Here is a 25,787-nt window from a genome sequence, read left to right as displayed (position 1 = left end):
TAAAAAAAATTACCGGGAGGTTAAGAAATGTTTTTGGTTATTCTGAGCAAAGGAAATTGACCATGATGTTTTTAAACCTACATGTTTTATTAATAGGTAGGCAGATAACATGATGATTAAGGGCTCTGGCATTAGATTACAGGTTCAGATCCTGGCTTTGCCACTTGCTGGTAAGGATTAAATAATAAAATCCTTTAAAAATACTTAGCTCAGCACCTGACATATAGTTACTGCTTAATTAATGTTATAGGCATTTGTGACCTGTAAAAGGAGTAGTTTAATGGCTATATTTTTAACATTCCAAAAAAATGCAAATTCCATTATTTATTTGAGTTCTCATGTGTTAGAGAGTATATTAATTGTCTTGGTTTATTGTTTTATTCTTTCTGCCCAGCGGTCCTTCAGTTGGTAGAGTAGACTGTTAATTTGTCTTTTTATTCCTCCGGTATTTAGTTATGCCAATTTAGGGTATTTGGAATTCATATAATTTTCAATCCTGTTGGATATTTCAGATGACAGTAGAAAGAAAATGTAACATTTGTAGATCCATGTACCAGGCATGGGGCTTGGCACTGTCACAAAAGTAACTTACTCCTTACTTACAGTAACTATAGTGCAAGGTAGGTTTCATTCCCATTTTTACAACTGTAGTGCAAGGTAGGTTTCATTCCCATTTTTACAACTGTAGTGCAAGGTAGGTTTCATTCCCATTTTTACAACTAAAAAGTCAAAGTATGGGAGAGGAGGAGTACGCATCTTGCTCAGCTTTACTTGGCTGTACGAAGACGACTTGGGATTCAAACAAGAGCCCGACTACACCATGATTCTCTTCATCGCTAGAGACCAAAAACAGCTTTTTTTTTTCTTTTTTCTTTTTTTTGGCAGCTGGCTGGTACAGGGATCCAAACTCTCGACCTTGGTGTTACACCACCACATTCTAACCGAGCTAACTGCCAGCCCACTTTTCTTTTTAAAAAATGGTCATAGCTTAGGTCTCTTTGGAATAGCTTGAGTAGTTACTATATTGCGTTTCTTTCCCCACATTGTTTCCTTTTAATGCCATGACCACTCTGGTGGTGTCTATATTTTAGGCCATAATTTAATACATTTGGAGGAGAGTATTTAAAACTAATATGCAATGCTTTTGTTGTCCAAAAAAACCCACAAATGCCTTTAAACCATGGCCCTCAATGCTACTCTCTCTAAAAGAAATTGAAGCAGATAATCAAGTCTTGTAGGATACTTGTTTCTTATAAAGTTAAAAAGGAAACTTGATATAATAAATTATTTTAAACAACTAAATCAGAAACTTTTAAATTCTAGACACTTGAGATTGTCTTCGAAATTTTAAATTGTTTAAAAATATTTGTACTTATTCCCATCAGATATGAGATAAATGAGGCATTGTACTTAAAAATTCTTTTTTGTTTTCTCCAGTTTTACCAGGTTAAAAATTTAATATTTGTGAATCATATATGTTCATTTTCTAAACTCAAAGTTGCCACAGATAATTCTTTCATAAACTGAAACTAGAGATCATAGGATTATACCTAAATTAATTACTGCAGAATGCTGGAGAGAGGGATAAAACTAAGATTATGGATTTGATTGATTGAAGAGTTACATGTTTCTAGGTTAATTGGTATTTCTCTTACCAAAGGGATTATACCATGCTCTAGACCAAAATAAAATATTAATTTATATGAATGATTTATATTTTTCATGCATGGGGAAAAAAACATTTAACTCTTAACCAACAGAAACTTGTTTTGAATTTAAAGGATGTGTTCATCATGTTGCTACTGTTCTGCTAGCAGGATTTTCATGAGAGAATAATGCTTGCCAACTTAACTCACTTGCATGAATTTTGGCCAGGACCACTTAGTGTCACTTTGACAGTAATTCCAGACCAGAGACTACACACCTCTTTACAAATAACTCTTCCCAAATCTGTGTTCTTAGTCATAGGTCAGTGCTGTGCATACACGTTGGAGCAGATTTACAATTAGAGAAATGTATCCAGATGAGTAGATTTATCTGTACATGTATTCCTCCATCAGACAATAGCATTTGCTTTAGGAATATCTGGAAAAACATTGCTCAGAACCAAATTCAGAGGAATATATAAATGATCATTTAAAACTAGTAGAAGGTGAGAGGGCTTTGAAAGATGAATTCTATCAGTCATGCAAATGCAAATTTGTGATAAGCCCAATAAACAAAACAAATATTTTACAAAGTAGCTTGTGAGAGATTTAGAACTAGCTGCCTGGGTTTTTATCTTCCTTTTTTCTAAAGAGAGAGAGCCAATAATCCTAATGGTTGTGAACTGTTCTAAATGTTTCTAGGTGTTCTGTTCTGTGGATAGGTCAGTTTCTCCATGTTATCTGTGATGGCATATACCTCCCCCCAAATTATTACATTAAATTAATAATTAATTTTCATTATATTGAGACATGTTTTTAAGAACTGACACTAAAATTTATCCATAATTAAATAATTTAATATTAGTTTGCACCTTACCTGCTTGGTATTAGTAGGGGCTTAATAATTAATTTTGAATGAATGGTGTCATTCATATGAGACTTAAAATGACACAAATGTCTACAAGTGATTGGTTTAAATCCAATATCTACATTTATTTTGCTTCTTTCTTAAAATATATGAAAAATGACAGCTAGGAGCAGGGAATCACTCTTCTGTTTCCGAGGTGAGGCTACAAATGGTTAACGTACTGCCAGTATATGGTATAGCTCCTGAGAGTTTTCCCTTGTAAGCTTTATATTCCCCAGATGTTCCGTGTGAAGAACAGCATGTATTAAAGATGATTGCGTTACCCAGGGTAAGGGAATAGTTCCTACCGCACAGTGTAACATTACTCATGAACTACTGTATTTGTTCTAAACTGCTGGTTCTATTTACTGCCTAGCAGTGTCAGTTACCTAAGAAATACTTATATTAGTGCTCATATAAGTTTAATTTTTCCAAGTTAAAATATGTAATATACAGAATAATACTGGTAAATGGTACTTTACAGCTTTTATGACAGATTTCAAAATATTACTTCATTTAATACAACAGCCCCACATTTTAAGTACAATAGCTACTACGGTCCCTGTTTGCAGACTGGGACACTGAGGCTCAGATGCTAAGTAACCTGGCCAAGATCATCCCCAAAACTCAGATCATTATCACTCCACTGCCCCATGTTGCTTTCCAAGAAAAGCAAAGTTAAAGCTCCTAAATAAAATATGACATATTTTAGAAAGTAGCTTATTATTTTAGTATATTTTAAAACTTTTGTTGAACATTTTAAACTAATTTCAAAAAAATTATCATCATTACCTAATATCAAATAAATGATCGTCATGTAGGAAAACTGCAGCAGCTTATAAATTGCCATAGTCAGTCATGACATGCCAAAGTAGCTGTTATGTAGCCTATCAAAAACTTGTGGATATAATTTTAATAACATTACAAGTTTCAAAACCTATTTGTATTTAATATGTATGAAAGGAACCTAAGTAGTAATGTGCCTATTATAATCAAGTAAAATATACTTAAACTTTACTCTTAAATCATGTAATTATGAACAAGTGCCATCAACGTCATTGAAGCTGATCCTTAAAATTCTGAAACCCCAAAGGTCACCATATTTCTTTATCCAACAAGAAGTTAAAAAAAAATACTTGTTACGGTAGAGTGATGCAGAGTGCAGGCATTCTTAACCAGGAATCCACAGATAGTTTTCAGAGGTCTGTGAACACCTGAAACTATATGCAGATTTATATACATGTGGGTACTTCAAAAAGTTCATGGAAAAGTGGAATTAAAAGATACTATGAGGGCTGGCTGGTTAGCTCAGTTGGATAGAGTGCGGTATTATAACACCCAGTCCAGGATTCGGATCCCCATACTGCCCAGCCATCAAAAAAAAAAAAAAAAAAGCTAATATGAATCTTTCCATGAACTTTTTTGAAGTACCCACGTGTGTGTTTGTGCGCGCGTGTGCATGCGGGCGATGTTTGCTAAGGAAACGTGAATTCTATTAGATGTAGTTTTAAAAGATATTTTTAAGGTGCTTGCAGAAAATTTGGGCAGATTCTTTTTTTAGTAGGAGCAGTCTTAGAGGCTGTGTATTTGGAGGATGACACTGTTCCAGATTGTAATGGCAACTTATTTTATGTGCACCTATTGGAATATGAACTAAAAGATGATTATCAGTTACAGTTTACATGTACTGGTAACTTGCACTATGGCAGATACCGTTACAGGTATGTTTTTGCTTGTTGGCACTGGCCAGTATGGGGATCTGAACCCTTGACCTTGGTGCTATCAGTTCCACTCTCTAACCAAGTGAACCAACCTGCCAGCCCTAGGTATGGTTATAAGTAGTGCCTAGTGCATTATTTCGTTAATAACAACAGCCCAAGAGGTGAGTTGTATGATGTTCTTCATTTTGCAGATGAAGAAACCAAGGCTTCTAGTTAGGTGTCTTGCCCAAAGTCACATATTTGGTAAATGGCAGAGCCAAGACTCAAATTCTGTCAGTCTAATAACAAAATCAGTATTCTTAATCACTATTCTGTACTACTTAGAACATGCTTTGAAAAATATCAGGGACTACATAGATAATGTTAGTACATTTTCCATTCCTAAATTGTAAGCAGACAACTCTAGAGCAATGTTTGATCAGAAGAGAGCAGTATATGGTCTTCAGGTGAAAATAACCTTGTATAATTTTGAAATGTCTTTCCACAAACAATAATATTGATTTGTATACCAGAGAAAACATACAAAGTTTATATCTGTATTATGTATTAGGAGTTTGATTTTTAGCTTATTAAGATGAAATTGTCTTATTTCTGAGAGAAAAATAACATTACTGGTACCAAGTACCCAAACCCTATGCTAACATAATATAAGGCCTTTGTTATTGTTGATTATTTTGAGAACACTGGCCTTTTTTGGTTTAAGTGATGAAAATTACATAATAAGGAGTCATGTGATTTAGAGAAAGGACAATTATAGTACTCTGAGCAGTATACTTTTTTCATATAATGTAACCACTCATTTTTTAAAACACGTTTTTCTTTTTAAAGGTAATCTTAATTTTATCAACTTGCATAGTATTTTATTACACTACGCAAAATGGTTTCTGCTATTTAGCGATTTTTTAAAAAAACATTTAAATTTATAAAAAATGATAAAAAGGGATTTTCACTTGGTGGCAAAAACTTGTGAATGACTTCCTTTACAAGAAAGTCTTTGTTTTAGGTTTTCTATTTTCCTTAAACAAAACAAGATAATTATATATAGCCATCTCAGATTACCATAATTTAGAGAAATGTTTATAGTGATGCAGCTGAGTTGTCCTGCTTAATAGATGATGCCATTAAAAAAAATTCCTGTTTGTGGCTTGAAGAATATTAAATAGAAACATTTCCATATGAGACAAGGAAATGGTTTTAAGTGGAAAACTTTAAGATCTAATTATTAAAATACATGATTGTTAGGATTGTTTGACAAGTCAGTATGAATTCTGTTGCCATAAGGTAGTTTTTTAACTTTTAAAGCAATTATAAGAAAGTTAATAGGAAGTTGCTTGAGGAGTGGTTACTAATGGGTAACCTCTCACAACTCCCTTCAATTTCAATTGCTCCTTTGTCCTTCCCTATCTTGGTCTACAAAAATCAGGAAAATTGCCCTTAGATAAAGAATTCTCTTTAAAATATGACTGTGTTACAGTTAAGGACTGCTTATTTCAGGAAAGTCAAGCAGGTCCTCAGATAAGCACAAACCTGTTCCATCACTAGCAGTCTTAAAAGCCAGTCCAGCATTTTAATTTGCTGATGGCATGGATTTCTTGAGATTTACATAACACTGAATAGCAAGTGTCCCAAGCCTTAACCCCTCATTAGACAAAAGTTTTTAACCAACATTTATTTCATATTTGGTATTCTGTTGGAGGTAAAGTACTGCAGCTGTTTAAAGAATGTGTGTGAATGTGTATGGATGTGCTTGAGAACAAAGAGACATACTAAAATTACAAAGTGATTAAAATAGAATTTAGTAACCCAGATTGGAATCTGGCTGGGATTCATGAGGGATTATTATTCTCCCTCCACTTTGACAGTGAGCTTTTTAACAGAGTGCAGGTGCACACTTTGCCAATGGTGAGTAGACTTGCAGCCTGAGGAAATAAGAGGGAAGAAAATTATCCCAAATGTTTTCATAGGATGTTAAATAAAAACTACTAAGATAAGAAGTTCAGTGCTTTACATAGATAGTAAACTATGCATATTATTTTATTTGTAACCCCATGTGTTAAGAAGGGACACCATTAAAGTAACAGTCACTTAAAAAGCAAAAACCAACAAACCAGTATTTAATTTGGTATTTAAAATTAATCATTAAAAATCAAATGGAAGCAGTGTCTAAAGTAACTAAGATAATTCATAACAAAAGCCATTTATTCAAGCTCTACTTATTGGAAATATGATCATTCAGCATGGGCTAACCTAATATGTACCTGTAGAGATAGAATAAAGGTATAAATATTTAGCAAAGTTTTAAATAAGATTTCGGGGAGCCCCTGAAATTTTTAAGAACTTTAGAACTAATTCTCTATATGCAAAAACTGATTAACAACAAATTTCTTTTAAGTTTATTCATACATGGCCTTATTTGAAGCAGTGTGTTTGCATCCACCAGCAAAGTTAATGTCAATAAAGTATTTTGAAGTATTTTTATTTCTAGGGTATTTCACTAGTTTGAAATAGTCATTCCAGTGATTAGTCTTTATTTCTATTGAAACCTAAACTTTTAATGAAGACATGCTTCTGAAAATAAGGCAACTTTTCTAGAACCTGCTTATGAATAGAAAACAAATCTTTGGTTTTTAGTAAAGTGGCAGGAAGGATTTTGCGAAAAGAAATAATAAAGAACCAAAGCAATTAAAAAGCTCTTAATAAGCAATGGGAAACTCCAAACCCCATCAAGGTCAATAGAGTACCTAAGGCACCTCAGGTTCAGATGATACAATCATCTTTGCTTAGAGTTCTAATAATCTATATACATGATTTTTACCATCTTGAGAATGTGAAGCTGAAAAGGTAATGTCCAACAATGATTATTGTGAATAAGAAAGAAGAGAATCATAAGAGTTGATAAATGGGAGAGACACTGGAGATCATCTGTTCTACCTCCCATATTTAATAAGATGAAGAAACAGAGGCCCAGTCAAGAAACAGGTGGTACCAGTTTGTGTTTCCAGATTCCTAATCAATTTCTCTTAGGGCAAGATAGATTGTAGATTTTAACTTTCACTGGCTAGTAAAGCGAGAGTGAAGTGTTTCAGAGATGTGAATTTGGGGAAAAAAAAAAAAAAAGAAAATCCCCATCAAATCCCCAAAGGCCAGTTGGAAATGTATAATACTTTACTGTCTTAATCCCTTTATACCATGTATTGGACAACTTAGCTAATATGTTAATTGATTTATACAGTTCCTTTCAATTCTGTCTAGAAATAGCAGACCAAAATTAAATGAGAAAGTTACATAAGATTCCATTTGAGCATACATAAGGCCATAATACTTAATGTGAAAACCACCACTTCTTAGGAGAAAGATGACATCCAATAATGTACAGTTCAGAGAGAAATCTCCTGACTAGTTATCCAGTAGACTCTCCACTCTTCAGTCGGGAAGAGGATACTTATATTTTAAAAAAATCTCTACAAAGCTCACATACAAGACAGTACATCCTATATTTGTGACTGATATGAGCATTTAAGGCTGTCATTTTCAAGTATAAAAGTTTAGTGTTCCATTACCCAATCTATGCAATAGGCATAGCTATAAACTCAAGTCATGGAAGTTAACAGAAGCCCACCAAAGACATAAAGAAATCATAACTTAGGCAACCACAAGTTTAAATGTAGGAAAGGCTGGAAAAAAAATGTATGGATTAGACTATGCATCTTTAAACTGCATTAGGTTGTTCACACAGAGTTTTACCTAACACTATTGTCTGTTGCATGGCATTTGGAATAAGGCAGATCCACAGCAGACCAAACAAGGAAGCTGAATTAGGTAATAGAACTAGTAATTAAGACGTTTCACCTCTAACCCAGTTCTATAGCCTGTTCCCCCAGAGAAAGATTAGAAATGGTTCCAGTACAGCAAGTAAACTCCACAGATGAACATGAAAATTTGTTGCCGATTTTTTTTTCATAAGCAGAGACTTTTGCCTAGGAACCAACACGATGCACTGCTCATGGATGAAATAAATCAATATTATTTACTTCTGGCTTGATGTAATATTGTGAAATGTAATATGGCTGGAGAAAATGGGTATTAGGAAGCCAGTATTTCATTTAACTTACACTCTAAGTATGTCCATAAGTTGTAGTTCTATCACTTTGCTGTGGTGCCAATATCTATATCTGAAAGGTGACATCAGTTTTATTACAGAAGCAGCTGCTCTGTTATAAATTCCATGTAACATGCTCGAATTCTAGGTCTTTCCTCTTTAACACAATTTAAAGAGGTTTGGTCAGCATTTCATTTGATGTACACAGCCAATGTGGGAATTTTTTAAAATTTACCAACCAGTTCAGAGAGCTAAATTGAGTTCATGATTATGGCAAAGTGTGACCCAAAATTTTAACTTGTCATTTTAGCATGTATGTCATGCAGTTTGGGGAGCATCAAACTAAATCTACAATTGCCAGAAGCCTTGTTATAGTTTAATGCACATTAACTAAAATGTGTACATATTTTAGTGTTCATGATAAAAGCAGTTATGACCTTATTACACTTTTGGCATTAAGAAAGCACATTAAGCTTTAATATAGAAATATTTAGGTTACACTTAACTTGTGCTCAAGTAATAAAGAAACATTTGTTCTTTTTTGATCTCATACATCCTCTCCTCAGGTATGGCCCATCTCCTGTACACTTGGAGCGACCTTTGGCTACACAGCTGGCCTTGTTATTTCACCACTCTGGATATACTGGAATAGAAAGCAACTAACATACAAGAACAATTAATTGGGGCAAAGGGAGAAGATATTTCTTTGTGCAGATTCCATAAGGGCTGTGCAGAAATGTATATGGTCAAAGCCAAGCAGTTCCATTTACAGCACTGTTTTTTTTTTTATGTAGTTACAACATGATGTGATTGTAGCTTTTTAAACTATGAAACCCCTGAGAGATTGTACCTTCTAATTGAAATAAAGTATTTATAATAGATTGTGGCTTCAGATGCTGTTTGCTGCTTCTTAGACCTTTAAGAAACATTCTTAAATTCTATGAATTCTGAGGACAGGTTTGTTTTTTTCTTTCAAGTTTTAAACTGCTCCATTATCTGTAAGAGGTGTGAGTATAGCAGTAGCACATTTCATATGCCTTCTGAGAGAAATGAACAGTTTCCTTGGCCACTGAAGATGTTTCTCACGTAATCAAACAACAGTTTATACATCTTGATCCTATTCTTTTTTTTACTGTGTGTTTCTTTGGAGTTAAAATGGCTATGATAGCCTCATCAAAAACAGTCTTCAGTCCCTTCTGGGTTAAAGCTGAACATTCCACATAGCAGCATGCTCCTATCTGGGAGGGAGAAAAAAAATCACAAATATATAAAATATTTTTCACATAACTGGTATAACACAAACATCATTATAAGGAAAATTATAAAATACAGCTATGCAAAAAGAAATTCATTATCCATATTTATAATGCCCAGAAATAGCTGTTAATATAGTAGTATATATCTTTCTGTGAAACTATGAGACTTCTACGAAAAATTCTTTTACTCATCATATTTATTGGTTATCTACTATATGTCAAGCAATGTTAAGGTGCTGGGGATCAGTCAACAAACCGAACAAAAGAGCAAAGTCCCTGCTGTGTGGCGACTACATTCATGGTAGTTAATGCTATGGAGAAAAGGCAGAGTGAGGGAGATGGGAGTGCTGAGGACAGTGGTGGCAGTGGTCTGGGAGGCTTCTCAGCAGGTGAAGTTTGAGCAGTGAGGGACACCACGGGGAAGCGCTCCAGGCAGACGGCACAGATGCAAAGACCCTGATGCAGGAGCATGCTTGGGACATTCAGGGAACATTATCACATTGAGAAAGTGATATTTGACCAGAGACTTGAGAGAAATGAAAGAATGAATAATGTCCACATAGGGAAGAACAGTCCAGGCAGAGGGAGCAGCAAAAGTACCAAGGCCTTCAGGTAGAACTTGGGGGAAATAGGAAGGCCAGTGTGCCTGGAATACAACGAGTGAGGCAGAGGGAGCAGGGGCCTGTGAGCCACAGCAAAGTCCTTGGCCTTTGCTCTGAGTGAGCTGGGACCCACTGGAGGATTCTGAGCAGAGCGGTGATCTGATGGAACTTAAGACTGAAAGACTCACTCTGGCTGCTATGTTGCGAACAGATCACCATGGGGCAGAGACAGAAGCAGAGGAGCGAGTTAGTAGCTGTTTGGGTAATTGAAGCCAGATATGGTGGCAGCCTGAACCAGGTGGTAGAGGAGGGGATGGGAAGAAGTGTCTGGATTCCGGATATGTGCTGAAGGTATGTGGAGCAATAGATTTTGCTGAAGGGCTGAATGTAAGGTATGAGAGAAAGAGCAAGGTCAAGTATGACTTCAAGGATTTTGACTTGAGTAACTGGGGGGATAAGCTTGGAGGGTGAAATTAGGAATTCTGTTTTGGGCATGTTAATTTTGAGATACTTAGCCACCCAGACGGACTTGTTGAATGAAAAGCTCACTACCCAAATCTAGAGTTTAGGGAAGAGGTCCAGGCTGGAGATAGAAATTTGGGAATCTTCAGTCATAGACTGTTCAAGCCACATGACTGACAAGCTCACCAAGGCCTAGGGAGTGAGTGTGGCTACAGAAGAAAAGACACTCAAAAAGCTGAGTGATGGTCCCTGGGGAGATCAACCTAGGGAGGTGAAGAGATGGAGGGAAGGCCAATGAGAGGGGAGAAAAACCAAGAGAAGCCAAGTGAAGGAAATATTTTGAGAAGGAACCATCTGTGCCAATATCCTAATAATTTTCTGAGGATAAATTCCTCCATATGGAATTATTTGATCAAAAGTGTGCATGACTTTAAGGCTTTTGCCTATTGTCAAGATTGCTTTTATTCAGTGACCAACAGTGCAACAGAGTCCCCATTTCCCTGTACCCTTGGAATGGCGAGTATTGTAATTAACTTATCATTTTTGGCCAATTTTATAGGAGGAAATTAAACTTACATTTGACTACTAATGATTTTGATTTCCTATCTTCAATGGCAGTTTGCATTTTTTGGGTGAATTTTCCTTCTTTTTTAAAAAAATTTTTATAGCAGTTTTAGTTTTACAGAGAAACTGAACAGAGTTTCCATACCTTCCACCCACCTACATTCACAGTTTCTCCTACTATTGACATGTTAAAATAGTGTGGAACATGACATTTTTAGCCTATTTTTCTATTGGGATATATGTCTTTTTCTGATTAAGTCATATGCAAGGGGTTCCTGTGTACTAAGAATGTTAACCCATTTTCTGCTATACATGTGAAGTTTGTTATATGACTTTTAATTTTATTTCTGGAATTTGATGTGGTAATAAGTTTTTATGTAGTTAAATCATCGATATTTTCATTTATGACTTTTACCTTTATAACATTTAGAAATTCTTTCAATCTTCAAGATTACAAAATTGAATACACGGAATTTCTAAAGCGATTTGGTAGTGAAGCCATTTATCTTTTGCTTTAGGAAAAACTGTCCTCCAGAAAGTTTTCTTGCTTTCTTCTGCTTCCTGACAGTACATTTAAAAACAGCTTTATCAGATTGTCTCCATAAAAGTCCTATTAAAAAATAGGATCCAATAATGTTAGGGCCAAATAGAGAAAAAAGTGAGCCTAGTTTTTAGGTGAAGAAGAATATAACTTAAAAGGTATTATAAGCATCACTTTTACATATTTTTCTACCCTCTTTTCATAAAAAGATTGGAGGAAATTTCAACACATTTCTTTTCAAGCCTAGCCATAATTTTGTGTTTTTAACCACAAATTTAAACTGTCATCATCTGTCACTCCACTACCTAACTCAAGGAGTCAGGCATAGTACAAATGTTTAAGTAATTAAGAAGGGCTGAAAGTATCAGCACCTGTTTCTGATGCCTCTATCTGTAACTTTTTAGGAAAATAGTGTTGGCAGTGAAGTGCAGGTGGAAGAGCCTGGGCCCTGGAGGTCTAGCTTTGGACTGAAACCCACCTCTGCTATTTATTACTTTTGGGACCTTGGGCAGATTACCTGACATCTCCAAGCCTCTGTTGTCTCTTCTGTATAATGAGGACACAAGTCAGACCTACCACACTGAGTCAGTGCTAGGATTCAATGAGATAACGCCTGGCACACAGTAAATGCACAATAAATGTTAGCTTCTATTACCTTGGCTACTTTTACATTTATATTTAAATTCTGTAAATGTTCCATTACCTCTTTTGCGAGTTTCTGTCCTTGCTCCACACAAATAGGTTTTTCTTTCATATCATTCAGTCTTGCTAAAGTTTTGGGGTCATCTCGGAGATCAATCTAATTAAAAAGGGTCAATAATATCCCTTAATATTACAAATCTTTAAAGATAAATCAAAACATGTAATCCTATTTAATCCCCAAATACCAAAAAAAAAAAAAAGATTAAACAAAAGAACTGAATTTTTCAAAGCTACTAATATAATTGCTTTTTTTGGCACTATTTTTTCCAAAAATATAGTAGAACTTAGTGACTTAACAGCTGAGATTAAACACTTAAATCATTTGCTAAACCTTAGGCCTTGGGACCATTTGTCTGAGAGCAAATCCCCAAGACAGGCTATAGAGCTAATTCTTAAATAGGTAAAATCAAAGAAGATATACCTGAGTTCCTATTAATAAAAAGGGTACATTTGGTGCATATTCCTTAAGTTCTGGCACCCACTCCTCTTTCACATTTTGAAATGAGGCTGGATTTACCACAGAGAAGCATATGAGGAAGACATCGGTCATTGGATAAGATAAAGGCCTCAGACGATCATAGTCTTCCTAGGGAAAAAAGAAAGACCTCATTATTTCCATTTCCATTTCTATAGTTTATGAGTAATGTGTACATTAGATTACATGGTCAAAGAAACAAATTCAGGAGTATCCCACAAATGAAATGTGCGGCATTCTACATAAAACAAGATAATTCCATGTGTTTTGTTATTCTTCCTTCTGAAGTTCTGAACACTGGTGGGGTAAAAAAAAAATGACAATATTTCTCAAAACGACCACAATGAAAACTTTGAGAAAATACATTGTGATTGCTAAACCTGTCATTAGAAACATTTTAAACTGAAAAGTTTGCACAAAAAACTGAATACAGCTAGAGATGTTGTCTAAGTATTATAATTTATAATAATATATACCGAATGTTTACTATGTGTCAGGTACTGATATATATGCTCTCCCATGTATTACACTTATTTAACCTTTGTGACAACTATATAAGTACCATTATCCCTGTTTTCCATTTGAGTAAACTGAGGCACAGAAGTGAAGCAAATTGGGTAAGGATGGACAGCCAGTAAGTAAAGGAGCTTGAATTCAGACTCTGGCAGTTTTGACTCCAGAGTCTCTGCTTTTAATCACTGTACAGCTTCACTGAGACCTTCAATCTTTCCTTTCCCTATTTGTATAGTTTTTATATTAGGTGTGTATGAAAATTTAAAGAAACATATATATAGAGTAAATCCACAAAAATCTTCCTTTTCTCCCCAACTTCCACTCCCTTTCCCAAGTGTTTCCACATACACCCTTCCCATTCTTTTCCTGTGCATGTGTACACCTACAGCTGTGAGCAGTCATACATCTGTGCATAAATGAGATCATGCAACAACTGTTGTTCTGCACCTTCCCTGTCCAGTCTGTCTTGGAGATCATTCCAAATCAGAACACATTAGACCACCATATTGTTTTAAACTGCTGTTTCGTATTCCACAGAACAGCTATATTCCTGACGGTTGTTTTAGTCTCTCTCTATCACAAAAGGCAGTAAACGTTCTGTTTTGCATAGACTATTTTATGTGATATAAAATTCTGCTTATTTACATTCCAGTGAGTGAACAGAGGCCGTATTCCATTTTTGGCAGGGCTAGACTCTCATCTGGTTTCAAGGAAGCTTTATTTTTGGCTTAGGCCACCTTCCCTCTTAAATGACCCACTTCACTACTAGAACTACACGAATGTGAAATGAAAGGAATATTGAAAACATCTTCCACTCAGAGTTTCAGCAGTAGTATTTCCCTCATGGAACAATTTTCCTTTCATGTCATCTTCTGACATTTTTCTTAAAATAACTTTCAACTCAAGCGTATTAATATCTCCAACTCTTGACCTCGGAGAAAAACCCTGCTGTTTTTCTGGGATGCTTTTGAAAGGCACATCTACAATCTGGAGCTGTGGGCACTGAAAGATTTCTCAGGTGTTGGCTATACAGGACAAGAGAGAAAATGCCATCCCAATCTTCGGCACCTTTTATTTTTAAAAGTGGAGGCCTCTCATTGGTTTTGACTAAAGCAGTTCTGGTGTTAAGAAATTATTAATGAAGAAATCAAGTAGAGTGGGTATGAAATATGTTATACCCCTGCCAGTCACTGTAAGAGGACAACTATCAAAAATAGAACATGTTTTTAAAAGTCAGTTTGTGTTCAACAGTACTACTGGGTGCATTAAACATACTTTCTGTACTCTACTGCCTATTTCAAACTGCAAGTCCATAGGAGAAAAAAAAGAGATAGCATTTAATCTTAGCATCCTGCCCAGCAATGCTATGCTTCTGAGCAAACCCACACTTGACAAGGTCCTGGAGTGGGATGCTGTCATTAAAAATCACTCCTCATCCATATTCAGATTTCCAATTTTCACACAAATAGAAATGGGAGTATTATCTCCTAGGATTACGGGGAATACGTGAACTAATGCAACTAAATTACTCAGCATAGCACCTGGCATGTAAAAGAACTCTTCCAATGCCTTGACATAAATTCTTTGTCCCACGAGACACCGGTTCTTCTATTCCTCTGCCAATCCATGCAGGGTCCCATAAGTCCCACACTAGTCCAGGCTTTGCTTCTCCCTCCAACCACAAAGCAGCAACTCCTTTAGTGGAAAATACAATTTTCTACACGGGCATCAAAACACGTAAATCAAACTAAGGTCTCTTGAGGGCAGTGTAATTCTCAGATTAATAAAAGAGAATAATATGCTATTATTGTACTAATTAGTCATTTTAGAACTCAACAGCCTTAAGACTATTTAAAATGTAACAAAGAAAGATTTATGTATTTTTAAGAAAGCCAAATTAGAGATTGTAAGGAAAATTTTACTGAAGCAAGTTTACCTTATCAGGGAATCAGAATCATGCACTCTTTCTCTAGGGCGAAATGACAAGAGATAAAAAGCTATAGAATGCTATGTTCTCTAGAAATGCTTATGTTAATCCAAATATTCTACAGAGTATAGATCTGTTGTACAGATTCCTTTCATAACCACAGTGAATCCTGATTTTCCTCAGTGAGAGATATGTGGCCACAAAAGGAAGGCAATTAGACCAATCATTTCTAGATTTCTGTTAAACTGCAAATTTTGTTAGAATAATTAAAATGTGAAGAATTGGGGTTATAAAAAATCAAAACAAAAACAAGTATGTTTAGAACTCCTTAGAAAGAAATGTTGCTTCTTAAATCTAAATTATCTAGAATGAACTTCTGCCTATTATCTCTGGCTAAGTAATTGTCAGTTATTTTAAGAATAAGACCTTTCTGCTTCCATGCAGCCTGAGTAATTAGAAGTCTAATAATAGACAGCAAATTAAAAAAATAAATTATCCCCTGTGCATACTGTACCCTGCATCGTATAACATTGTTTATACCCACTGCATAGTATTTTGAGTGAACCTAATGTGAAATATTGGATTTTGGAATGAGTAAGTCAAAGTATGCAGAATCTTTCATTTCGAGCTGTGTGTTTTAAATTTGAAACACAAATGCTGTGTAAAACCACTGCCCTTACTTTTTAATGACCACTTATCAAAGTCAGACTTTTCACAGTCAACTCTCCCGTGTCCTCCTAATTAACAAACCAATTATATTTTAGTTCTAATTTTAAAAAGTAGGTATTTAAACATTTCAGCATGGTAGCTGGAACATTCTCAGGAGTAAAGAAAAGCATATTAAAGACAACTGCCTGACATCAAAACCATAAAAAAAAAATGGTTGAGTTCAGTCAACAGGATTGTTGGACTGCTTAGTAAACTCTTTAGCTTCTTCCCAACTAGCTTAGTATCAAAAGTATTGATTTTTAAAAGTGTGTTCTGGTAGCTTAGTGATTAGGCTCTCCATTACTGGCCAAGAGTCCTCGATCTGTGATAATGACCACCTTAACCCTTAAAAATATCACATGCTTATTACCACCTGACAAGAATCTGCAGTCACCAAGAGACAGAAGAAATGTCTTCTGCAAGGAAAACAGATCTTCCAGTGCAACAGAGAAATGCAGCAAATGACCCTTGGCTGAGACCAAGCAGTGCCCACAAGCCTCTCCACTTCTGCACTATTCTTGTTCCCTTCATGGAAACCTGGGTGTTCCCTCCTACTTTAGTGATCTGTTTAAAACACATGTTTTCTGGATGTGGATGTCCATTTAAAATACATGTCCAAAATGTATATTTTAAATAAATCCACTCATATTAGACAGTTTAGCCTCTGCCTTGCTTTGTTAGCTGGTATACTATCACACACTGGCCATCTAAAAGCAATCAGCAAAGCTTTATTGAGATTGTATTGCATGGAAGATGTTCTAAGGATGTATAGACACAAACATAAGACATAATTGTTTGTGCCCTCGAGAGTTCACAATTTAGTTGAGTATTCAAGGCATAAGCATATAAAAAGATAGTCATATACAACAATGGGAGAAATAAAAGTGTAACTTGGAGCAGGTGACATAAAAATGCTTAATCCAAGAAACATTACTAAGCACCTACTAAGTGCCTGGGACAGTGCTGAGTGCCATCATCAGGAAAATGAAGGAAGGACAAGATTCAAATAATATCTAATTTGTATAACACCTTGTAAATATTTACAAAGCTCTCTCATAAGGTATCTGGTATGTTAGAAATAAGGCAACGAGAACAAACGAGCAATAGTCCCCACAATATGCCTATGCACGTCTCTGGTGCTTTGCAGACCTCAATGCCATAGCCTAGAAGGAAAGAAACTGCAGACTGGCACCATGGGAACGTGCATAAGCTGAGCGCTGAAGAGGAGGGATTCTGATAGGTGGGAGATACACACAAATGTGTAAGTCTCTGCTCTTAGGAAGTTCACAAGGGAGACAAGACGTATGTGAACACGATACTACAAGTTAGAATGTGGTAAATCCCCCAAAGCAGCGATTAGGTGACACTACAAAAAGACTTCTTAGAAGAGGCATTTGGCTCTTTTCCTCTCTGGCTTCCACAGGATCAGCCACCATCATGAATGACACAGTAACTATCTGGACCAGGAAGTTCATGACCAATGGACTACTTCAGAGGAAACAAACAGTCACTGACGTTCTTTACCCCAGGAAGGCAAAAGTACCTAAGACAGAAATTCGGGAAAAACTAGCCAAAATGTATGAGACCACACTGGATGTCATCTCTGTATTTGGTAGTGGCATGACAACTGCCTTTGGCATGATTTATGATTCCTTAGATTATGCAAAGAAAAATGAATCCAAACATAGACTCGCAAGACATGGCCTGTATGAGAAGAAAAAGACCTCAGGAAAACAGTGAAAGGAACGTAAGAACAAAAGGTCATTCTTTGCAGTGGGACTGCAAAGGCCAATGTTGGTGCTGGCAAAAAGGAGTAATGATTCTGCAATGATTTCATCTGTGATAATTATGTGAAGTTTTCACAAGAGGACTTAATAAATTGTAAAAAACTTAAAAAAAAAAAAAAGAGGCATTTGAATTGGGCCTTAAAGAATGGAGAGGATTTGAACATATACAACCAATGGGTGGCAAATGGGGTCAAGTCCCTTATTTCATAAAGCCTTACTTTCTCTGTCTATAAAATAGGAGAATGTCAGTGACAAATACTTTGAAGACCTAAAGTACTATAAGAATATATTACACCCTCAAATAACCCAGGATGTTACTTTGACTTAGGAAATAGCCATTTATCAAAACCTACAAGAGTTTTCCTCTGTAACAACCTAGAAAAAGTGGGACCATATGAATAATTTAATAGACAAGACCCAGCTTTCCAAAGCCTAAAACAGCTTCTGACAACTTTAAAAGATATATAAAATGTATGACAACTAAGAATGCCCCTGATAACTGGTGGCTTTGTGGTATATGAAGTAGCAACTCTGTCACTTCCACAGCACACAGCAGTAATCTCCATCTGAAACATCTGTTTCTGCTGAAAAGCCCAGATGAGGATCGGGCGTGGCTCTTAAAACACTCCAACCTCCAAGGGTGCTATGCTGAAGCCAAGGGGACACACAGATTGAAAACTTCTGAAGCTGAAAGTGCTTTGTCATCAATCTTACATAAACTGATATAAACATTTCTATAGTAATTCTTGGTAATAGTAGTCTATGAAACCTCATTTCCTTTCTTTCTGTAGTCATTTTGTCACTTTTGAGTTCATTTTATATTTAACTTTGTGAAGTGAAAATGTGATTTCACCTCCATAAAAATAACTGTTTTTCAAGGATTGGGTTCCTTTGGGGACTTTACTGAATTTGCCTACCACCTATTACCTCCTACCACAGTTGGACTAAGGAAAATTTTGGGAGAAGAAAGAATTTTTTAAAAAGTGCTATAAGTTCCTAAGAGGTAATTGTTTTTCACAAACTTTCCAAATATTTGATGTTGTCTTTTCGTTTTTTAAAAACATGTTCAGTTCGGTTGTGACATGGTATTATATATCACTGGCCTGACTAGCTCTTAGTAAGAGAATTCTTGAAACTGAAGGTTTAGTTTCGAACTTTCAGCAACTGTCATCTTTATATATTTTGATTTATAGTGAATCAGTCTCCCAATTAGTTTACCAATTATTTAGGAGCTAGCGAACAGATCTTCAGCTTCTTTTCCATCACGACCATCCTTTTGGCTGCCTGACTGATCATAACTACTGTTGAGGTTAGCTGGAGAAAAAGGAGAGAAAATTTACATCTGGCGTAGCATAAAGACAACCAGCTAGAGAACTAGCTTTGTCATTGTCTAACTGTGTTGTTATGAACCAGCACTTCCTCATCTCTAAAAGGAGGGGACTGAACTAGAAGATCGCCATGTCACATGGTAAAAAACACTCCAACTAACACTTTTTACCCTCATGAGCAGCCCTAGTAACAGATTTAAAGTGGGAGGAGGTTTAAACTACAGGACAAAAACCAAGTTTTAGGATTCTGTTTTATCTAAGTTGACCCCACAAGGCACAAGATTAAGACTTAGCTAAATATGGGCTTGAGGCAAGCTTCATTTCTCCATCTGTGAAGGGAGAATAAATATAGCAGACACATGTTAAGATAAATGAGAGAGCTGGTCAAGTGTTTTGAGCTCTTCAGCAGACATGCCTGACTTTCCAAAAAAAGACAAACCACAACTTCAGAGCCAGTGCTATTTCTTTTGTGTATGGGGAGGTGACTTCCCTAGTTGCAAAGGATTTAAAGCTGAAATTCCACATTTTCTGGAGCTATAATTATAAGTCTCTTTCATTAAGACAGAGGGCAGCTGGCCTAAGGCATGCAGGAAGGTGAGTGTCAGGTCACATTTCCATGTGGAATACTCCTTTCCTAACTTTTTGGTACACGTTTCACGTTGATGAAATATTCATTCATTAATTATTTCAACAAATATCTGGCAACTAGGTTCTGAGCACTGTGTAGACACTAATGAACCAGACAGGGACTCTGAACTCATGAAGTTTAGAGTATGACAGGAGCAGGAAAGCAGCTCTCAACCATGACAGTTCTACTCTGTGTCTGGGGAACATTTTGGAAATTTGGAGGGTTCTTTTGATTGTCAAAATAAATGAGGTAACTCTACTGGCATTTAGGGGTGGGAGCCAGGGTGCTACACAAGCTTTGTAACAAAAAACAGTCCCGGGCCCCATGTGATGGTTGAGTGTACTGCTAGGCATTCGTGAATGTGAAAATCCCTTTTATGATAACATCCATCTCTGTCCTGACTCTGTTGTATCTATAAGCACAAAGGTTTTTTTGCAGGGTTTAATGAATTTTCTGGGAAGGTAATGTCAGTCCAAATTGAAGGAGAAAGACGACAGGAGTCGCTCACCATTGTAAAAAATCACACACCATTGGCAATTCCACTGTTAGAATCTGAATCACCAATTAAACACAACTTCATCAGTCAACATTTGTAGCTGTTGCATTCATCGTAATTCTACCTATATGTATAGGTACCTGACCACTTCATTATAATTTCTGGAGTATTCCATCCCTGGGAATTTAGGAATTTAATACTGAAATGTTTTTATGATGAATTCATTTCCTTTTATTTCTCCTTCATATTACTGTGAGGATGTTGAGACTTAAAATTATATTACCTATGGATTTTTTTTTTTTTGGTGGCTGGCCAGCAAAGGGATCCGAACCCTTGACCTTGGTGTTATCATACCCATATATTCTACATAAATTATATTATCTATAGATTTTATTTGAGGATAAGTAAAGGAGAAACATTTGTTATAAAAAGGGGGGATGGGTCTGATGTAGATGAGGTACTGAGTCAGTCAGGCATTTAACAAATTGCAGGTACCCACACACATGTGTGCACACGCACACACATTCACACAGATTTCCTTGAAAATCCAGAGAGGTGTTGGACACAGTAGGAAGTGCCTGGAGCCCAACACACTGACTCTGCACAATCTGCATGAAGCACCATTGCAACTTCGACACTGTCCAGCCCAGCTGATCCTTCTCCAGCCACGTTGGACACCCTCCCCTCCCTCTGCCTGTTCTATGTTGCTTCGCACCAGCTCTGGCCTTTCTGTATTACAGGAGGTTCCCCATACGGCTCTTCCAGGCCTGCACCAAGTAACCTCGCTGCATCACTATAATCTATTTAGCTTAGCCCCAAGAAGGGTGCCGGCTCATGCATTCACACGAACCCCAACTATCCACTGGAATGTCACCATAGCTTAGGAGATATGGAAGCTCCCACTTCACCGTTGAGGAAACTGAGACTCAAAGAAGCTCTCACCACTTGTCCAAAGTCACATGGAGAGCTGGCCAGAAGTGAGGCAGGAGCGCAGTTCCCCTAACAACCAGTTCAGACCCCGCTGCCTCCTTTGTCTTAACCAGGCAGTATTTCATAGTTTTCAGACACAGACCTTCTGAATCTTTGAGTCAGGCTTACTAGCTGTGTGTCCGTGGGCAAGTTACTTACACTTTCTGTTTCCTTTATCTATGAAACAGACTACTACTAATAGATCCTCCTCTTGAACTGCTGAGATTAAATGAGCTAAGGTATGAAAAGCATTTAAGCACATGTGGTTGCTGCTAACTTATAACCGTGCCTGCCCAGTAGTGCTCCTTCTCTGATCAGTTCCAGCAGATTTAGGGTAGAGGAACAACAGGGCAGAAAATGAGAACTGAGGGTGAAATCGACTTTCAGAAAAACGCACTGAGAAGTTTTGCTGGTTTAAATAAGTACATATGTTTACATGGCAGGCAAGGACTGAAGTCAGGTATTTTGTTGAAATACCTAGAAAATAGCTAAACCAATGTACATAAAAAATTTTTTTTTTTTTTAAATAATGGTTAATGAGGACTGGGAAATGAAAAGAGTCAAGATGCATGTGGGCTTCAGGGTGGCACCTGAGGCACACAGATGCAGCAGTTTTCAGTGGCTGACTGTAAAACACTAATTGGACTCACATTTACCCAGCTCCTCTGTGTTCCAAGAAGTTGAGCTAATCCAGGAGCTGGATTTCCCACTCTGAAGAACCTGGCTAGGGAGACATGTGACATTCACTGAAGCACACCAGGAGTCATTGAAACAAAGAGAAGCAACACTACAGACAAGGAAATCAGCAGCAATGACATGTTACAAGAAAAGCACCAGATAGACAATCACAGCAGTGGTTTCAAGTGTCCACTCTCTTTTGTGTATTCTCATAAAACCCTGGGAGGCTGCACTGGGATAGATGCTGTCATCCCTCCCTCCAGTGCATTGAGGGCCACAGTAGTGGTGAAACTATTACTGGAGCACGTGGGCTAGAAGGGTTGGGCGTGGGGGGTGGCTTCAAACTCAGAGGTGTGCCCCTTCTGGTCTGGTTGCCTTGCATAGGACCCCACCAGGCTCCAGCTTTTCTCCCACCCTGTGTCACCCACTGAGTCCTGTCAGTGCCTGTGGTCCATCATCTGAGTCACGTTATGTGCTGCCTAGAAAATCTAATAGTGTTAAGTCTCCCTTCAAAGAGCCACTGGCTTAGTTAAGCAACCTAGTAAGACACTGGCAACAGGAGGAGTCTCTAGAACAATGGAATGCAGATCTGAAGTCAGAAGGCCTGGTGTGAAGTCCATGTTGCCTCTCATAGGCCATGTGTGTAACATGGTATAAGTCACTCCAGTGTCTGAGCCTGTTCCTCAATCATTTTACCTACTACATAAAGTCATTATTATGATTAAATGGGATAAACAGGTCCAAAGAAGGCCTCAAATATAGGCATGAAATTAATAATGAGAGACATAAATGCTAAGTGCCACAGGGATTCAGAGCAGAGAAGATACATATACCTCTCAGGACTAGAAAAGGCTGCACGGAAAAATCAATATTACCTGATGTTTCTCTGTTAATCTCCCCATCATGGCACCAATCTTCGGAAGGCTTCCCTGGCTCCCCTCTACACTCTTTAGAAAGTCCAAACTCTTCTGCCTAGTGGTCAAGGCTAGTCACACTGGCATCGGGCTCCTTTTGCAAAGTTGGCTTTAACGGTTTCCTGGATGACCATCTACTCTGTAGCCAAAACGAAGGCAGGCTGCTCCCACGCCCTCCCCACCCACCCCAACCTGTCCTGTGCGCCTCCTTCTGTGCTCTTCTCTTGGCCTAGAATGCCTTGTCCGACCTGTACCTCCTCCACACCCCAAGCGCACACACACATGCTGTCTCCTCACTTAGGAAAACTGTCCAGACCCTCCCCTGGTACCCCCAGAGCTGGCAGTGTCTTTTCCCGCCTCCCAATGTCATAGACACCTATGGGTATAGTTAATATAAAGAGGAGGACTATAGAATAAGATATCCAATCATTTGAAATAAGGCTATATTTTGAGAATTAAATTAATGAAAATCAAACCTAATTGTTATTAGTCACCTGTAGTGTGGGTTATTAAGATGACTGAGATATTTGAAAATACCCAAATCTAATCAATGTGACTGAAATGTAAGTAAAGAAAGCTGTAACCTAATAGAGTATGTTTTGGCCTGTCTGAAAAATATGTTAACCAGTAAGTCATGGTCTATACAGACTCTACATAGAGTCCGGCAAGTCAGAATTGCATATTTGGAATATTACTGTCCACCCAGCTCTGCCCAATGTTAAGACACTGGACCTGGTAGGCTCAGATTCTGGTCACTAGAAAGCCATGCTCTTGAGCAGAAGGAAAAGGTCATCATGCAGGTCCAGGACTTAGAGTAAATAGAAATCTGTTCCGCAACATCCAAGTCCTTTTGCTCCAAAGCCTGAACACCAAGCAAGCTTCTTATGAATTCATTTTCCCAGGTACCTTGAGGCAGGCACTGAAAAGAATATCCACACACCACTCTAACTTTGTTGTTCTTCATATATGTTTCTAATTATAAAAAAAAAAAGACAAAAGGGTAAGACTTCAGTTAAATCCCAGCTGAATGAACATATGCATTTATCTCTCTCTCTCCAAAATCTTCTAACATGTCCAGTAATTTAAAAAAAAAGCATAAAGCCACAAAGACAAAACAAACAGGAAACGAGACAACAGCAACAAAATTTTAGAAGTCAGAAGGCAAAAGAAGAGTATACCTAACTTAACCCCAGGGAGCCAACTCCTGAGCATAACGAGGGGAAGGGTAAGAAGCACCTTGTTCTGCACAACAGGACTCCCTGGGGGCCCAAAGGTGTAAGAACTGGAGCAGCGTGTTCTTCTGGAAGTGGACTGAAGGCAGAGCCACAACTCAGAGGGTAGACTGAAAGTCTGCTTAGAACCAGTTTAATCCTAGATCTCCTTCTCTATCACGGTACTCTCCCCAGCACTCGAGAAAGGCAGAGGACATTTATTCTCTGGAAAGGGAACAAGGGATCCCTGGATGGGAGGACACAAGGCCCAAATGAACACAATATGCACACAAGACTACAGTACACCTGAAAACTGAGACCTCCATCCCGGTTCCTCCACCTGCCTCCCAGAACACTCAGCAGCCCAGCATGAACCTCTCACGCATGAGAGTGGAAGATTCTTTTCAGGGGAATGTAACCAGCCCAAGAGGAAAGACTAAAACCTACTGACATTATAGGTTCCCAATGAAAAGACCCCCAAAAATCACCCTACAGCTGTTGTTCTCAATGGGGGGTTGGGGGGGAAGGGTGATGGTGCCACAAGGGAACATTTAACAATGTTTGGGGACACTTTTGATTGTCACAACTGGAGGAGGGGTGCTACTGGCATCTAGTCAGAAGAGGCCACGGATGCCACTAATCCTACAGTGCACAGACAGCCCCACAGCATAGAGTAGTCCAGCCCCAAACGTCAATAGCACCGAAGCTCAGAAACCCTGGTCTACAGGGAAGACCAGAGTCTACCTGCCCCATTCCTACAGCTTCCCACATGCTCGGTGCCATCCCTGTTACTATGAGTAGGCATTTGAGGAACTACCATGAAAGATACAGAAACTCTGTATGGAGACAAAACCTGAAGGAATATCATTAATATCCTCAGCAAAATTAGAGAAGGTATTCCACCAAAAAACAAACCAAACAAAACCTACAAGAGGCTAAAGGAAAAAAAAAAAAAAAAGGAACATCTAGAGAACAGAAAAAGGCTCTTAAAAATAAGAATAGAATAAGATTTTTTAAAAAAATAAGAGCATATGACAAACTTGAGCAAAAAGACACAGAAAGAGAACAAATATAAGAAAATTAGAGGACCATCCCAGGAACTCCAACACCTAAATTTTGAGAGTTCCAGGGTAATACAAGAGATCAATTGGAACTGAAGAAATTAAATAAATAAATCAAGAAAAATTTTCAGAACTGAAAGACTTGACTTTCTAGATTGAAAGGGACTGCTGTTGCCAGGTAGACTCTACCCCAAAGCCCATGACTGTGAAATTTCAGAAGGGTCAAATGGCAGAACCTAAAAGTTTCCAGAGTGGAAAAACAGGTTCCTGATAAGGGATCAAGGATCAGATTGGCATGGGACTTCTCAACAGCATAAACAGAAGCTAGAAGACAGCGGATCAACGCCTTCAAAATTCTGAAGGAAAAAAAAATTTCCAATCTATTTTCAAACTGTCAATCAGGTATGAAGGAAATACAGACATTTTCAGACATACCAGGTATCAAAAAAAGTTGCCTACAATGAATTTGTTCTTGGAAACTAGTAAAACATACACTCCACCAAAGTAAGGAAATAAACCACGAAGACACAAGATCCTGAAAATAGGGATCTAACATGAGATGGAGGCAAAGAAAATCCTAATGAAGATGAAG

General features: G+C 37.4%; 2 protein-coding genes across 3 annotated transcripts in view; one reads left to right on the top strand and one right to left on the bottom strand.

Moving 5' to 3' along the window:
• The window catches only part of PIGF (phosphatidylinositol glycan anchor biosynthesis class F), a 31,643-nt gene extending 22,426 nt beyond the window's left edge, over window positions 1–9,217 (top strand). The window contains exon 7 of the mRNA XM_063077718.1: window positions 8,940–9,217. Coding sequence (XP_062933788.1) covers window positions 8,940–9,053 — 114 coding nt within the window. The 3' untranslated portion in view covers window positions 9,054–9,217. The remainder of the gene's footprint in view (window positions 1–8,939) is intronic.
• RHOQ (ras homolog family member Q) overlaps window positions 7,362–25,787 on the bottom strand; it is a 33,046-nt gene continuing 14,620 nt past the window's right edge. The window contains exons 3-5 of one of the 2 annotated variants that reach the window (XM_063077717.1): window positions 12,922–13,086; window positions 12,502–12,597; window positions 7,362–9,611 (exon numbers count right to left, since the gene is read on the bottom strand). In XM_063077717.1, coding sequence (XP_062933787.1) covers window positions 9,456–9,611; window positions 12,502–12,597; window positions 12,922–13,086 — 417 coding nt within the window. In that variant the 3' untranslated portion in view covers window positions 7,362–9,455. Of the gene's footprint in view, window positions 9,612–11,721; window positions 11,868–12,501; window positions 12,598–12,921; window positions 13,087–25,787 lie in introns of those variants that run through there. The other variant, XM_063077716.1, reaches the window with a different exon arrangement.

Source organism: Cynocephalus volans, chromosome 14, assembly GCF_027409185.1.
Source record: "Cynocephalus volans isolate mCynVol1 chromosome 14, mCynVol1.pri, whole genome shotgun sequence".
In the NCBI taxonomy this organism is placed as follows: domain Eukaryota; kingdom Metazoa; phylum Chordata; class Mammalia; order Dermoptera; family Cynocephalidae; genus Cynocephalus; species Cynocephalus volans.
This window is presented reverse-complemented; position numbering and strand designations above follow the sequence as displayed.